Below are 15377 nucleotides of genomic sequence, written 5' to 3' on the forward strand. Positions count from 1 at the left end.
CTGACTCTACTTTTATTGTTGAATAATCTTGATACAACTAAAATATTTCTAAAGTGATAAAATTTAGTCACCAAAAGCTATTTAATAAAATTACATACTTTTAGATAGCCAAATTCATGAAGATGTTTAGTTTATGGATTTTTTTTCTTAGGTGATGATAGGCTTAGTTTCTATTACCTTTTGTTTAATTTTATTTGCATTTCACCCTCTAAAAAATTAGGTTGATCTTGGAGGTGGATTGAAACCTCCTGGATATTATGTGCAGAGGTCGTGCGGACTGTTCACGGCACCATTTCCACAGGATAGTGATGAGCTTGAAAGGATCACGAAACTGTTTCATTTCCTTGGAATTTTCTTGGCCAAATGCATTCAAGACAATAGACTTGTGGACTTACCTATTTCTAAACCTTTTTTTAAACTTATGTGTATGGGTGACATTAAAAGCAATATGAGTAAACTGATTTATGAGTCACGAGGTGATAGAGACTTACACTGTACTGAAAGTCAGTCTGAAGCTTCTACAGAAGAAGGTCATGATTCACTCTCGGTAGGAAGCTTTGAAGAGGATTCAAAATCAGAATTTATTCTTGATCCCCCTAAACCAAAACCCCCGGCTTGGTTTAATGGAATTTTGACTTGGGAAGACTTTGAATTAGTAAACCCACACAGAGCCAGATTTTTAAAAGAAATTAAAGACCTTGCTATCAAGAGGCGCCAAATTTTAAGCAACAAAGGTCTTTCTGAAGATGAGAAGAACACAAAATTACAGGAACTAGTGCTGAAGAATCCATCAGGTTCTGGGCCTCCACTTAGCATAGAGGATTTAGGGTAAGCATTATATGTACATTCTTCAATCCAATGGATGAATAAGTTGTAAAGCTTTTGTTTCTTTGTCCTCACTGATTTGCAATATATGAGAAAACAGTCTGTCAAAAACAGTAATATGCTGTAGGAAATACTGATGATCGACTTGAACCTTGATTTAATATTATAAAGACAACACTCAGAATACTAGAATATTAGTTTATTAATCATCAGACCTTTAGAGGATTACCTGACTTAGCCAATGTGAATTTATATGCCTGTGTAAAATGTCCAGAGCCAACAATATTTTGACAAATTCATCTGCTAATATATGGCCCACTTTGCAAAGCTCAAAAATCGGTTGGTATGTCAGCTTTATCACCAATGGCTGTAGTAACTGAGATGCTGCAGATCTTTCGATAAAACTCTGTTACTTTATGTACAGGTAATTACCATGTCTTCAGCTGTGATTTTAGGTTAACTGCAAGGCCTTTTTTTTTTTTTTTAATGTTTGCTGATAATGTTGGTAAGCTGTGTTTGATAAATGGTTATATAGTCAAGGTTTTTTTTTTTAATGTATATTTTTGTACATATCATGATTGACTTCAGTGAAGCAACAGTTTCTTCCTAAAAGACTTATAAACGTTGCCATCATAATTAATTGCAAAATTTTTAATTAATTTTGTGCCATAAGTTAGAAGTAAAATATAGAAAGGTGGTTTCATGCAATCTTCGCAACGCCAGATAGATTTGGTAACAGTTGGCCTAGTAGATTTTGTCTATAGAATACTGCATTTAAAAAGGCCTCAACTTACTTGTAAGCTGGTGTACTGATTTTGTTGGAGGAGGAGGGGGCTGGGAATTATGGTTTTGATAGCCATGTTATTATATTTATTTAATTTTTTCTCTTGTATCCACTGATGGCAGATGATAGTCATGTTATAAAAATTAAACACCATTAGTAGTAGCTGCCTGTCAGTTAATTTAATCTTTTTTGTCCTCCCAGTTTAAATTTCCAGTTTTGCCCTTCCTCAAGAATATATGGTTTCACAGCTGTGGATCTCAAGCCAAGTGGTGAAGATGAGGTAAAAAATTTACTTTTAATATAGTTGTAAGTTTTGAAATATCCTCTTAGCAAAGCCAGTTGTACTAGACACTCCTGAAATATTTCTAGATACTGACAGATTTTCTTTTGCAGATGATAACAATGGATAATGCAGAAGAATATGTGGATTTGATGTTTGACTTTTGTATGCATACAGGTATTCAGAAACAAATGGAAGCCTTTAGAGGTAATTTTAAAGGATTTTTAGCATAATTGCTCTCCTTTGACTTTGAGACAGTTGAAATTATGGTCAAGAATTGCTGGTGGTTAGCTGGGCATGGTGGCTCACGCCTGTAATCCCAGCACTTTGGGAGGCCGAGGCGGGCAGATCACCTGAGGTTGAGAGTTCAAGACTAGCCTTACCAACATGGAGAAACCCTGTCTCTACTAAAAATACAAAATTAGCTGGGCATGGTGGCGCATGCCTGTAATCCCAGCTACTTGGGAGACAGGCAGGAGAATCGCTTGAACCCAGGAGGTGAGGTTGCGGTGAGCCAAGATCACGCCATTGCACTCCAGCCTGGACGATGAGCAAAACTCTGTCGCAAAAAAAAGAACTGCTGGTGCTCGGGTGTGGTGGTGCTCATGCCTATAATCTCAGCACTTTGGGAGGCTGAAGCAGGAGGATCGTTTGAACCCAGGAGTTCAAGACCAGCCTGGGCAACACGGCAAGACCCCATCTCTACAAAACATTTTTTTAAAAATTAGCCAGATGTGGTGGCATGTGCCTGTGGTCCCAGCTACCTGTGAGGCTGAAGTGGGAGAATAGTCTGAGTGTGGGAGGCTAAAGCTGCAGTGAGCCATGTTTGTGCCACTGCACTCTAGCCTGGGCAACAGAGGGAGACCTTGCCTCAACAAAGAAAGTGGACGTAGGTTGCATACATGCTAGATTACTTGATCAGGATGAATTAAACCATGAAAGAATCATGGTAACAGAGTATATTATATGGTAAATTACTATTGAAAATGAGAACACAGTTTTGCCTGACTTGTATGACAGAAACTGCTGGCGAACTCCAGACTGAGTAGTAATAAGAATTTGCATACTGACCATAGCAACTGAATGTTCTCTCTCTCCACATTTGTGATAAGCAGGGATTTCTAATTTAAAACACAGTTTTAATTTCAAGCTGTCTTAATTTATGCTTGTTTACTCAAACATTTATGAATGTTGAATATCCATCTTCTGTCCATTTCATTGGTAATGGGTATTTTTAAATTGTTGCGTAATATATGTACATGTTTATGGGGCATTTTGATACATAAAATGTGTAATGATAAAAATCGGTATTTAGGATATCCATCATCTTGGACATTTATCATTTCTCTGTGTTGGGAACATTCAAATTACTCTCTTCTAGCTTCTTTGAAATATACTATATATATGACTGTTAACTATAGTCACCCTACTGTGCTAGAAAACCTTAGAACTTACTCCTTTTATTTAATTGTAAATTTGTACTCATTAAACTACCTCTCTTCATCCACCCCCACATGCAACACTCCCAGCCTCTGATATCATTCTTTTCTTTACCTTTATGAAATCAACTTTGTTGTTGTTGTTTGTTTGTTTTAAGACGGAGTTTTTGCTCTTGTTGCCCAGGCTAAGAGTGCAATGGCACGATCTGTGCTCACTGCAACCTCCACCTCCCAGGTTCAAGCAATTCTCCTGCCTTAGTCTCCTGAGTAGCTGGGATTACAGGCATGTGCCACCACACCTGGCTAATTTTGTATTTTTAGTGGAGATGGAGTTTCTCCATGTTGGTCAGGCTGGTCTCGAACTCCCAACCTCAGGTGATCTGCCTGCCTCGGCCTCCCAAAGTGCTGGGATTACAGGTGTGAGACACCTTGCCTGGCCAAGATCAACTTTTTAAGTTCCCACATATGAGTGGGAACATGTGATACTTGTCTTTCTGTGCCTCGCTTTTTTCACTTAATATAATGACCTCCAGTTCCACCCATGTTCCTACAAATGAAAATATTTCATTCTTTTTTATGGTTGCATAGTACTCCATTGTGTATATATACCACATTTTCTTTTTTTTTTTTTTTTTTTTTGAGAAGGAGTCTCTCTCTGTCACCCAGGCTGGAGTGCAGTGGCCAGATCTCAGCTCACTGCAAACTCCGCCTCCCGGGTTTACGCCATTCTCCTGCCTCAGCCTCCCGAGCAGCTGGGACTACAGGCGCCCGCCACCTCGCCCGGCTAGTTTTTTGTATTTTTTCAGTAGAGACGGGGTTTCACCGTGTTAACCAGGATGGTCTCGATCTCCTGACCTCGTGATCCGCCCGCCTCGGCCTCCCAAAGTGCTGGGATTACAGGCTTGAGCCACCACGCCTGGCCCCACATTTTCTTTACACATTCATTCCTTGATAGATACTTAGATTGATTCTGATAATGGGTATTTTGGTTTGAAATTTGGTATTTTGGAATCATAATTTGGAAACTGAGTTGTATGTTTTTTGTGTTTCTGTACATGTATGATGTAGATGGGTTTAATAAAGTTTTTCCAATGGAGAAGTTAAGTTCCTTCAGCCATGAAGAAGTCCAAATGATTCTTTGTGGAAACCAGTCACCATCCTGGGCAGCAGAAGATATTATCAATTACACTGAACCTAAGCTGGGTTATACACGTGACAGGTATGTGATACTATTTTCTAAGATCAACAAAATTATTTATATCCCCCAAATCAAGTGACAGGTTCTCTAAAGAACTATAACTCAGTGAATTACATTCATAAAGTAAGTGAGAAAGCAGTGGTGTCTCACAGTGACCAGAATGCATATCCATTGATAAGGCTGGGAGGATACAAAAGGACGACTGATATCAGGCCGGGCGCGGTGGCTCACACCTGTAATCCCAGCAATTTGGGAGGCTAAGGCGGGCGGATCACTTGAGGTCAGGAGTTTAATGAGACCAGCCTGGCCAACATGGTGAAACCTTGTTTCTACTAAAAATACCAAAAATTAGCTGGGTGTGGTGGCAGACGCCTGTAATTCCAGCTATTCGGGAGGCTGAGGCAGGAGAATCACTTGAACCCAGGAAGTGGAGGTTGCAGTGAGCCAAGATCGTGCCATTGCACCCCAGCCTGGGCAACAAGAGTGAAACTCCATCTCAAAAAAAAAAAAAAGACAGCTGACATCATGGTTGATGTTGATTCCTTTTCTCATTGTGTTTTAATTGTTCATTTTTAAAATTTGGTAAATTGTAAGCTGTTAGGCTATACTACATTTATATTAAACTTTTTATTGAATATAACAGATAAGTACACACGTCATATATACAGTTTAGAGGATTTTCTCAAAATGAACACACCTATGTAATTGGTATCCAGAATATGAAACAACTTCAAAAATCCCCCTTCCCACGATATTCTTTTCTATTAATTTAATCACCATATGTTGATCAGTTTTGCTTGCTTTTGAACTTTTAATATAAAATCATGCAGTCTGTTTTCTTTGTGGTCTGGTTTCTTTTGAGTAACATGATTATGAAATTTATCCATGTTCTGGCATATAGTTCATCTACTATTTCATTACATAAATTTATCACAAGATAATTATTTTGCTGGAACAAAAATTGATTATTTCAGATCCCCTTTGGTATATTTATCCATATTTGGAATGATTTTGCAAATGGATCCCATGTTTTTATGATTTGCTGACTTTGTTGCATAATAGATGGACCCCATACACCATCAGTATTTTTCAGTTTTTACAATTTATAAGTGCAAGACAGGCTTTGAGGGATTTTTTTTTTTTTTTTGAGATGTAGTTTCACTCTTGTTGTCCAGGCTGGAGTGCAGTGGCATAATCCCGGCTCACTGAAACCTCTGCCTCCCAGGTTCAAGCGATTCTCCTGCCTCAGCCTCCCAAGTAGCTGGGATTACAGGCACCCACCACCATGCCCGGCTAATTTTTGTATTTTTAGTAGAGATGGGTTTTACCATGTTCATCAGGCTGGTCTCAAACTCCTGACCTCAGGTGACCCACCCGCCTCATCTTCCCAAGGTGCTGGAATTACAGGTATGAGCCACCACACCTGGCCAGGGGTATTTTTAAAGTAGCTTGTCTTAGCCCATTTTATATTTACCCAAGAGTCTCTAGATGTGTTGTTGTTCTGGTGTGAGGATATTGTTTTTTAGGGGGCTTGTTGCTGGCTTACAAAGTAGTGGTAGTGATTTTCATTTAAATCTGCAGTCAACTCATTATAACTATATTTTTGTTCTTTTAGCCCTGGTTTCCTGAGGTTTGTGAGGGTTTTATGTGGCATGTCTTCTGATGAAAGGAAAGCATTCTTGCAGTTTACCACTGGTTGTTCAACTCTACCCCCAGGTGGCCTGGCTAACCTGCATCCCAGGCTCACGGTTGTACGCAAGGTACAAGCTCTGTGGCTAATTGGGAATCCAAATGAAATTTAGTTACTTTACTTTTGAAAGAAAGAAGTATTTAAACTCATGGTCTTCTGTTGTGTTTGCTTTCTTGCTGTAGGTTGACGCTACTGATGCAAGCTATCCATCAGTCAATACATGTGTGCATTACCTTAAGTTGCCTGAATATTCTTCCGAGGAGATCATGAGAGAGCGCCTGCTAGCTGCTACAATGGAGAAAGGCTTTCATCTCAATTGAGCTTTGAAGTGCAATGGGAGACATCAGAGACTTTAAAAATACTAGTGAAGCCTCTTTTGTTTATGTGCAGAGAAGTATATGATCCTCCACGCTAATGACACTTGCCTTTTTTTCCACCATTAAGGCTTTAAGAACATGTGGAATAAGTTTGTTAGCTGCTAATGACAAAACAAATCCTTTAACTACCCAGCCAGCAAGTATATAGCACAGAACACTGTGTTACTTTACAAGGGCTTATGTGACTGGAATAAGGTGGTCCTACTTGACTGTTCCAAAGAGCAGCTTCTCAGATCTTCAGTGTTCACTGGTAAATTTCTAACAGTGTATTTGTGTAAAGTTTGTCATTTCATACTCCATACACTACAGTTGCTGTCACTGATCCCTGTTTTGCTGGCTTTTAAGCTACTTGGTCAAAAATCCTGCTTCCTTAAAACATAGAGAATTAATGAGCATCTCAAGCTTTTTCTTTTCCTTTTTAATGATGCCTGCACTATCAAGAGTATTCTAGTGTTCTCTCTTTGTTTGGCATATAATCATGCACCAACCTTTTATTTCTTTAAGGTGGGAGTATATTTTTATTTGCTAAATGCCGTACTATGAAGATCAAAGTCTTAAGTGTGTTTGTGCAGCTCAAAAATAAAGATGTATTAAGGGGGGAAAACACTGGTCTAAGTGCAAGGCACACTTAAAGCAAGTTTTACTTTTGGTTGTATTTTCTTTGTATATTATAAACATTTATTTAACTTGTTGCCGTTTGAAGTAAAAAATTTCCAAAATGTATGCTCAACAATAATGATTAAAATGTTTGCAGCGTACAAAACTGTGTCGTGTGACTATTTCAGTGCAATCATCAGACTTCAGAGCTTTACCATGTACTTGTCATTTTGAATCATGCAAAGTTTTCTGAAGTTACTACATAAAGAAATGTGTTTTTATATAGTAAATACAGTTATTAAAATTGAAAGACTAGAAGAAATAAATATTCACACACTTGTGATCCAACGGTTGGGTTCAGTTTTAAAGTATGCCTCAGCTAGAACTGACCAGTTACTTGTGTTAATTTTTTTAAAAAACACCAGATCCGGGCCGGGTGCGGTGGCTCAAGCCTGTAATCCCAGCACTTTGGGAGGCCGAGGCGGGCGGATCACGAGGTCAGGAGATCGAGACCATCCTGGCTAACACGGTGAAACCCCGTCTCTACTAAAAAAATACAAAAAAAAAAAAAACTAGCCGGGCGAGGTGGCGGGCGCCTGCAGTCCCAGCTACTCGGGAGGCTGAGGCAGGAGAATGGCGTAAACCCGGGAGGCGGAGTTTGCAGTGAGCTGAGATCTGGCCACTGCACTCCAGCCTGGGTGACAGAGCGAGACTCCTTCTCAAAAAAAAAAAAAAAAACACCAGATCCACAACTTAACTATTGTATCTGCAGGGATATGTAAAGTGAGGATGTAAGAAAGATCCAAGAATGATTTTTAAATGTTGTGTTAGTGTCAAAAGAAAACACAAGGATACTGCTGTTTTCTGGTTTTGAAGAAGGGACTGTATTTCCAAATTCCAAAGTGGATTTTCCAAATTCCAGTTATTACCGTATCTGTGCTTATAGGTGAAAGGAATGACACTAGGCCTGATTTAGCCAAATAGCTTCTTTTTTTTTTTTTTCCTTAAAGATAGGGTCTTGCTGTGTTAACCCAGGCTGGTCTCAAACTCCTAGGTTCAAGCAGTCCTCTCACCACAGCTTCCGCAGTAGCTGGGATTACAGATGTGTACCACCACACCTGGCTCACATGGTTTTTTAAGGAACCAAAAGCATGTTTGAAATTGCCCAATATTGACCTGTTTAAAAGGCAAATTCTCCTCCTATAAGAGATACCTTCTGCTATAATTACAAGTCTCTAAGATGTCTATCAGTAGTCAGCTTTTACCAAGACTAGCCTGGCACCAGGGTTAGCTAGCTATGGCCTGCTGTGTGTTTTTGAATGGCCCATGGCTAAGCATGACTTTAAAATTTTTAAATTGTTGGGGGAAAAAAAGAATATTTTATGTGAAAATTATGAAATTTAAATTTCAGTGTCACAAACACAGCCACGTTCATTCATTTACATGGTTGCTTTTGCACTACAATGGCAGAATTGAGTAGTTAGCAGAGACCATATGGCCCACAAAGCCTAAAATATTTACTATTTGGCCCTTTACAGAAAAAGCTTGCTGAACCCTGGTCTAGCAAGTGGCTATAGCAGATAAGTTGATAACTTTACATAAAATCAGGCAGGGCATGGTGGCTCACATCTGTAATCCCAGCACTTTGAGAGGCCAAGCAGGGTGGATCAACTGAGGTCAGGAGTTTGAGACCAGCCCGACCAACATGGTGAAACCCTGTCTCTACTAAAATATAAAAACTAGCCGGGCATGGTGGCACATACCTGTAATCCCAGCTACTCGGGAGGCTGAAGCAGGAGAATCACTTGAACCTGGGAGGCAGAGGTTGCAGTGAGCCGAGATTGTGCCATTGCACTCCAGCCTGGGCAACAAGAGTGAAACTCAAAAATAAATAAAAACAAAAAGTTTACATACAATCATTAGCTGTTTTTGAAATATTAGGAGTCTTCCTCAGAAAAAATCTAAGAACAAGGTAAGGCTGACCAAATAAAAGTATGAAAAGTCACTTAAAGCATCTTAGTGAAGTTAGATGGAGACACAGCCTGTAAGTACAGATACGCATGAGTCAAGTATTATGAGACATCTACTGGGGTCTCCACCTCAACTGTAAGTTCTTAAATATTGTTTCCTATGATACCTACTAACTATTTTTTTTTCAACTGTTATTCTCTCAAGGTCCTAAAATCTGTGCCAAGATGTAATTCAACTACTATTTTGGTGTGACCCCAAAATTAATTTTGTTCACTCCCTAGCTACTCTGGTGTACCAGTTTCAGCAGTTACCTGAATGTGCTACTGATTAAGTACCTACCAACTAGGACAGTGTTTTCCAACTACTGTGTCTCAGAAAGGCCTTCATAGCACTTTGGTCTAGACTGGGCTTTCCCCAGACCTTGGCTACTTGATACAAAGGTGTATCTGTACACACAAACCACTCATTGTTCCCACAGGTCAGAAGCCTTCCTTTTGCCTTCCTGAATGAGTCCAAAAACAACTCGGGTTTGGCGTCCTCTGTTGACTTTCTGCGTTTTTACAGATACAAACCTTGATACTGCAAGTGGATTTTTAGAAGGGGATAAAAAAAGGCTCCACTGCCTACCGCCCACAATACACAGACAAACCAAACAGAACAGTGCTGAATGGTGTCTCTGAAATGTGCATTTGGCCAGGCGCGGTGGCTCACACCTGTAATCCCAGCTCTTTGGGAAGCCAAAGGTGGGCCGATCACTTGAGGTCAGGGTTTTGAGACTAGCCTGGCCAACATGATGAAACCCCATCTCTACTAAAAATACAAAAATTAGTCCAGTGTGGTGGCACACGCCTCTAATCCCAGTTGCTTGGGAGGCTGAGGCAGAATTGCTTGAACCCAGGAGGTGGAGGTGGCAGTGAGCTGAGATCATGCCACTGCATTTCAGCCTGGACAACCGAGCAAGACTCTTGTCTCAAAAAAGAAAAAAAATGCATTTATGCATTTATGTCCTATTTTAGAGGCTGGAGTGTCACAGAAGAATGAACTATTGGATCATTCTATAGGCTGGGACTGTTTATCTTAATATACCAAAAATAGATTTTGGCTGGGCAGGGTAGCTCATGCCTGTAATCCTTGCACTTTGGGAGGCTGAGGTGGGAGGATTGCTTGAGCCCAGGAGTTTGAGATCAGCCTGGGGAACATAGTGAGACCCTGTCTCTATAGTTAAAGAAAAAAGATTTCTACTTTCTTCACTGTACCTGACCTCCCACCCCTACATGCATATATATAGACCTCCCTATTCTTGGGGGTAAGTTCTAAGACCCCCCAGTGGATATCTGAAACTGAGGATAGTACCAAATCCTATATATAGAGAGAGAGAGAGAGAAAGAGAATGTTTTTTCCTATACATACATACCTATGATAAAGTTTATAAATTAGGCACACTAAGATTAACAATAATGGAACAATTATTACAATATACTGTAAGAAAATTATGTGAAAGCTGGGCATGGTGGTGTGCACCTATAGCTCCAGCTACTTGGAAGGCTGAGCAGGAGGATGGCTTGAGCCCAGGAGTTCAAATCCGGCCTGAGTAACAGAGACCCCATCTCTTAAAAAACAAAAGATGGCCAGGTGTGGTAGCTCATGCCTGTAATCCCAGCACTTTCAGAGGCTGAGGTAAGGAGGATCGCTTGAGCCCAGGAATTCAAGACCAGCCTGGGCAACATATGGAGACCTCGTCTCTACAAAAAATTAGAAAAATTAGCTCAGTAGGGTGGCACACACCTGTGGTCCCAGCTACCTGGGAAGCTGAGATGGGAGGATCGCTCGAGCCCAGGGGGTTGAGGCTGCAGTGAGCCGTAATCATGCCACTGCACTGCAGCCTGGGCAACAGAGCAAGGCCCTGTCTTAAAAAAAAAAAAAAAAAATTATATATATATAGATGAATATATATGAATGTAGTCTCTCTCTCTCTCAAGACCTTATTGTACTGTACTCACCCTTCTCTTGATCTGTCCATCTGGTAACCAAGACAGTTACTAAATGACTGTCAAGTGGGGAGTGTATACAGCATGCATATGCTGGACAAAGGGACGATTCACCTCCCAGGCAAGATGGAGCAGGACCGAGCAGGACAAAGTGGGACGGTGCAAGATTTCATCACACTACTCAGAATGGCATGCAGTTTAAAACTTATACATTGTTTATTTCTGGAATTTTCTATTTAATATTTTGGGACCTCAGTTGACCATGAGTAACACAAACCACAGAATGCGAAACAGTGGATAAGAGAGGGATTATTGTACATACTTTCGCCTAAGACAGTTGTGTATATTCTGTTAACTGGGTAGCAAAAGCATATAGAAAGGTTTTGGGGGGATGCAGTGCATTACTCTTCTGTAATGACAGTAATTTACTTCAAGACATTGCAGGAGAAGGGGTTAAAGGAGTAAAAGGGAGGAAGAAAAGGATTCATTTCATGCCTATCTGTACAGAGATATTTTCTTGCATTCCACTTTTTTTTTTTTTTTTTTTGGAGCCTGTTGCCCAGGCTGGAGTGCAGTGGCACGATCTCGATCTCAGCTCACTGCAACCTCTGCCTCCTGGTTTCAAGTGATCCTCCTACTGCAGCCTCCCAAGTAGCTGGGATTAAAGGCATGTGCCACCGTGCCCGGATAATTTTTTGTATTTTTAATAGAGACAGGGTCTCACCATGTTGGCCACTCTGGTCTTGAACTCCTGACCTCAAATGATCTACCCACCTCAGCCTCCCAAAGTGCTGGGATTATAGGCGTGAGCCACCGTGTCTGGCTGCATTCTACTTTTAAACTTTGAACTAAAGTACATTAACAGTAAGCTTATTAATAAGCAAACCCTTTAAAATGTGGCATAAAAAGACTGGGCACAGTGGCTCAGGCCTGTAATCCCAACACTTTGGGAGGCAAAGGCAGATGGATCATGTGACCACAGGAATTTGAGACCAGTCTGGGCAACATGGCGAAACCCTCTCTCTACAACAAAATACAAAAATTAGCTGGGTGGAGCAGGTGTGCGCCTGTGGTCCCAGTTACTTGGGAGGCTGAGGTGGGAGGATCACCTGTGCCCAGGAGGTAGAGGCTGCAGTGAGATGTGATCACACCACTGCACTCCAGCCTGGGAGAGAGGGAGATGCTGTCTCCAAAAAACAAACAAAAAAGGGGGCATAAAAGATAGCTGTAGGGACTCTCAATGTCTGACCATCCATTATTTGAAAGTAATGCTCTCTATAGAATTAATTACATAATGGCATTGTAATTACTAAGTGCCCTTTTTAAAATGAATATCAATGGCTTTTACAAACTGGCAAATAAAATTTAACTCTGCAATCTTTGTTAGGTACATGTTATAAAAGTTTTTTGTTTTGATTTGGTTTTTTTTGAGGCAGGGCCTCACTCCATTACCCAGGTTGGAGTGCAGCGTTGTGATCATAGTTCACTGCAGCCTCAAACTCCTGGGCTTGATCAATCCTCCCACCTCAGCCTCTTGAGTAGTTAGGAGTACAGGTGCTCACCACCACAGCTGGCTAACTTTTTAATTATTTATTTATTTATTTTTAGAGACAGTCTCACTCTTGCCCAGGCTGGAGTGCAGTGGCATGATCTCGGCCTACTGCAACTTCTGTGTCCCGGGTTCAAGCAATTCTACTGCCTCAGCCTCCTGAGTAGCTGCGATTAGAGGTGCCTGCCACCGTGCTTGGCTAATTTTTTTGTATTTTTAGTAGAGACAAGGTTTTACCATGTTGGCCGGGCTGGTTTCAAACTCCTGACCTCAAGTGATCCACCTGCCTCGGCCTCCCAAAGTGCTAGGATTACAGGCATGAGCCACCACACCTGGCTAATTATTTATATTTGTAGAGATGTGGTCTTGCTGTATTGCCCAGGCTGGTCTTGAACTAATGGGCTCAAGCAATCCTCCTACCTTGGCCCCCCAAAGTGTTGGGATTATAGGCCTGAGCCACCACACTCAGACTTCTTTATTTTTGAGAGAGGCTGGAGTGCAGTGACACGATCATAGTTCACTGCAGACTCGAACTCCTGGGCTCAAGCAATCCTTCTGCCTCAGACTCCCAAGTAGTTGAGACTACAGGTATGTGCCACCACACCTGGCTAATTTTTGTATTTTTTGTAGAGACGAGGTCTATGTTGCCCAGGCTGGTCTTGAATTTCTGGCCTCAAGCGATCCTCCTTCCTCAGCCTCCCAAAGTGCAGGGGTTATAGGTGTGAGCCACTGCACCAGCCCCACATTATAAAGATTTTAAAGCTAGGCCAGGAAGGTTCAAGGTTATAGTACAACATGATCATGCCTGTGAATAGCCACTGCAGTCCAGCCTGGACAACACAGCAAGACCCGCTTCTCTTAAAAAACAAAACAACAACAACAACAGCAACAACAACAAACACATCTTGGCTGGGCATGGTGGCTCATGCTTGTAATTCCAGCACTTTGGGAGGCCGAAGTGGGTGGATCACTTGAGGTCAGGAGTTCAAGAACAGCCTGGCCAACATGGTGAAACACCATCTCTACTAAAAATACAAAAATTAGCCAGGCGTGGTGGCACATGCCTATAGTCGCGGCTACTCAGAAGGCTGAGGCAGGAGAATTGCTTGAACCCAGAGGTGGAGGTTGCAGTGAGCTGAGATCATGCCATTGCACTCCAGCCTGGGTGACAGAGCGAGACACCGTCTAAAAAAAACACACACACACACACACACACACACCCACACACCTCTTAAAAAGTAAATTTTACTAAGCCTTTTACAGGAATAAGCCAGCCTTAGAAGTCGGGCACTGTGGCTCATGTCTGTAATCCCAGCACTTTGGGAGGCTGAGGCAGGCAGATCACCTGAGGTCAGGAGTTCGAGACCAGCCTGGTCAACATGGTGAAACCCCATCTCTACTAAAAATACAAAAATTAGCCGGGTGTGGTGGCGCACGCCTGTAGTCCTAGCTCGGAAGCTGAGGGAGAATCACTTGATCCTGGGAAGTGGAGGTTGCAGTGAGCTGAGAATACGCTGGGTGACAGAGCTAGACCAGACTCCATCTCAAAAAAAGAAAAAAAAAGACAGCCTTCAGAAAACAGCATTACTCAAAATGCCTTGTGTTTAAATTTTAAAACTTGATTGGCTGACAGAAAACTGCCATACTTTTTTCCCACTACCATATTGCTATTCCTGAATTTGATTTGCAAAAAGAAGTATAGACCAATAAGGGTTCCTTAGGCGCTCAACAGAATTTAAAGAAGTGGGAAAGATATGTTTACAATTAGAATATAAAACTTCTCTCTCAGTTTAAAAATTTTTTTTTCTTTGTACATATTTTAAAGTACAGCTTTGTTTTCTTTTTAGGAACTGTGGAAAATGCCTATTTATAATGTCTTTGGAAGGATACCCCATTTTGTAATTGTGGTCTTCCAGATTCTTCCTGGTTACAGATGTTGAGATGTATTCCACGGTACTCGCATTTCTGATAAATCCATGTTGTCTGGAAGAGACTTCCTTTCAGCTTTCTGACATCTTATCAAGAATTAGTAGAGGCGCAAGAATTCTTGCCCTGTTAGTTTCCACAATGCAGCCATTTAACACCATCTCATCCAAAATGATGTGTACTTTATCCAAATTAAACATTATCTAGGGTTATATTAAGGAAATTAGTTTAAAGTTATAAAAATGTTAACATTCAGTAAACATTTGTGGCTTAACCTGGAGTTTTCCCAGTGTAAATTAGTCTAAGCATGAGTTTTTTTGGTACATAATTTCTGAAATTAAATTTAAAACTGGCATCCATATTAGAAATTGTTACCTTCACATATACATACCTAGTTTCACCTTGATTAAGCCAACAGGATAAGTAGGGATAAAAACGAAACAGCTACATTTTTTAACCAAAGGGATAGGGAATCTACTAAGTGCTAGAGAACACAGCAAGTGTCATGTGGCCAGAGAATGACCTGAACTCAAAAATAATGTTGTTGTCCCAGACAATAATAATAACAGTAACAACCATTTGTTGAATGCTCCTGTTCCAGACATTGTGTTGAGTTCCAACCCTCTGTAAATCTCTGATGTATGTTGTTACATATTATCCTTAGTTTACCCAGGATCAAACAGGCTCAAAGCATAGTCCAAGGCCACATGGCTAGTAAATGCCAGGCTGGAATTTAAATCCAAAGCTTGGGCT

General features: G+C 40.9%; 2 protein-coding genes across 9 annotated transcripts in view; one reads left to right on the forward strand and one right to left on the reverse strand.

The window, feature by feature from the left end:
* Positions 1–7351, forward strand: part of HECTD1 (HECT domain E3 ubiquitin protein ligase 1) — a 112895-nt gene extending 105544 nt beyond the window's left edge. For all 6 annotated transcript variants that reach the window (XM_030931676.1, XM_010374654.2, XM_010374658.2 and 3 more), the window contains 6 exons: positions 221–828; positions 1811–1889; positions 2003–2096; positions 4397–4547; positions 6142–6286; positions 6399–7351. In XM_030931676.1, the coding sequence (XP_030787536.1) occupies positions 221–828; positions 1811–1889; positions 2003–2096; positions 4397–4547; positions 6142–6286; positions 6399–6536 (1215 nt within the window). In that variant the 3' untranslated portion in view covers positions 6537–7351. The remainder of the gene's footprint in view (positions 1–220; positions 829–1810; positions 1890–2002; positions 2097–4396; positions 4548–6141; positions 6287–6398) is intronic.
* The window catches only part of AP4S1 (adaptor related protein complex 4 subunit sigma 1), a 114181-nt gene that overhangs the window by 18000 nt on the left and 80804 nt on the right, over positions 1–15377 (reverse strand). For 2 of the 3 annotated variants that reach the window (XM_030931679.1, XM_010374663.2), the window contains one exon: positions 14301–14827. The exons of the other annotated variant lie outside the window; for it this stretch is intronic. In XM_030931679.1, coding sequence (XP_030787539.1) covers positions 14699–14827 — 129 coding nt within the window. In that variant the 3' untranslated portion in view covers positions 14301–14698. Of the gene's footprint in view, positions 1–14300; positions 14828–15377 lie in introns of those variants that run through there. 3 annotated transcript variants of the gene reach the window in all.

Source organism: Rhinopithecus roxellana, chromosome 5 (assembly GCF_007565055.1).
Source record: "Rhinopithecus roxellana isolate Shanxi Qingling chromosome 5, ASM756505v1, whole genome shotgun sequence".
NCBI classification, from domain to species: domain Eukaryota; kingdom Metazoa; phylum Chordata; class Mammalia; order Primates; family Cercopithecidae; genus Rhinopithecus; species Rhinopithecus roxellana.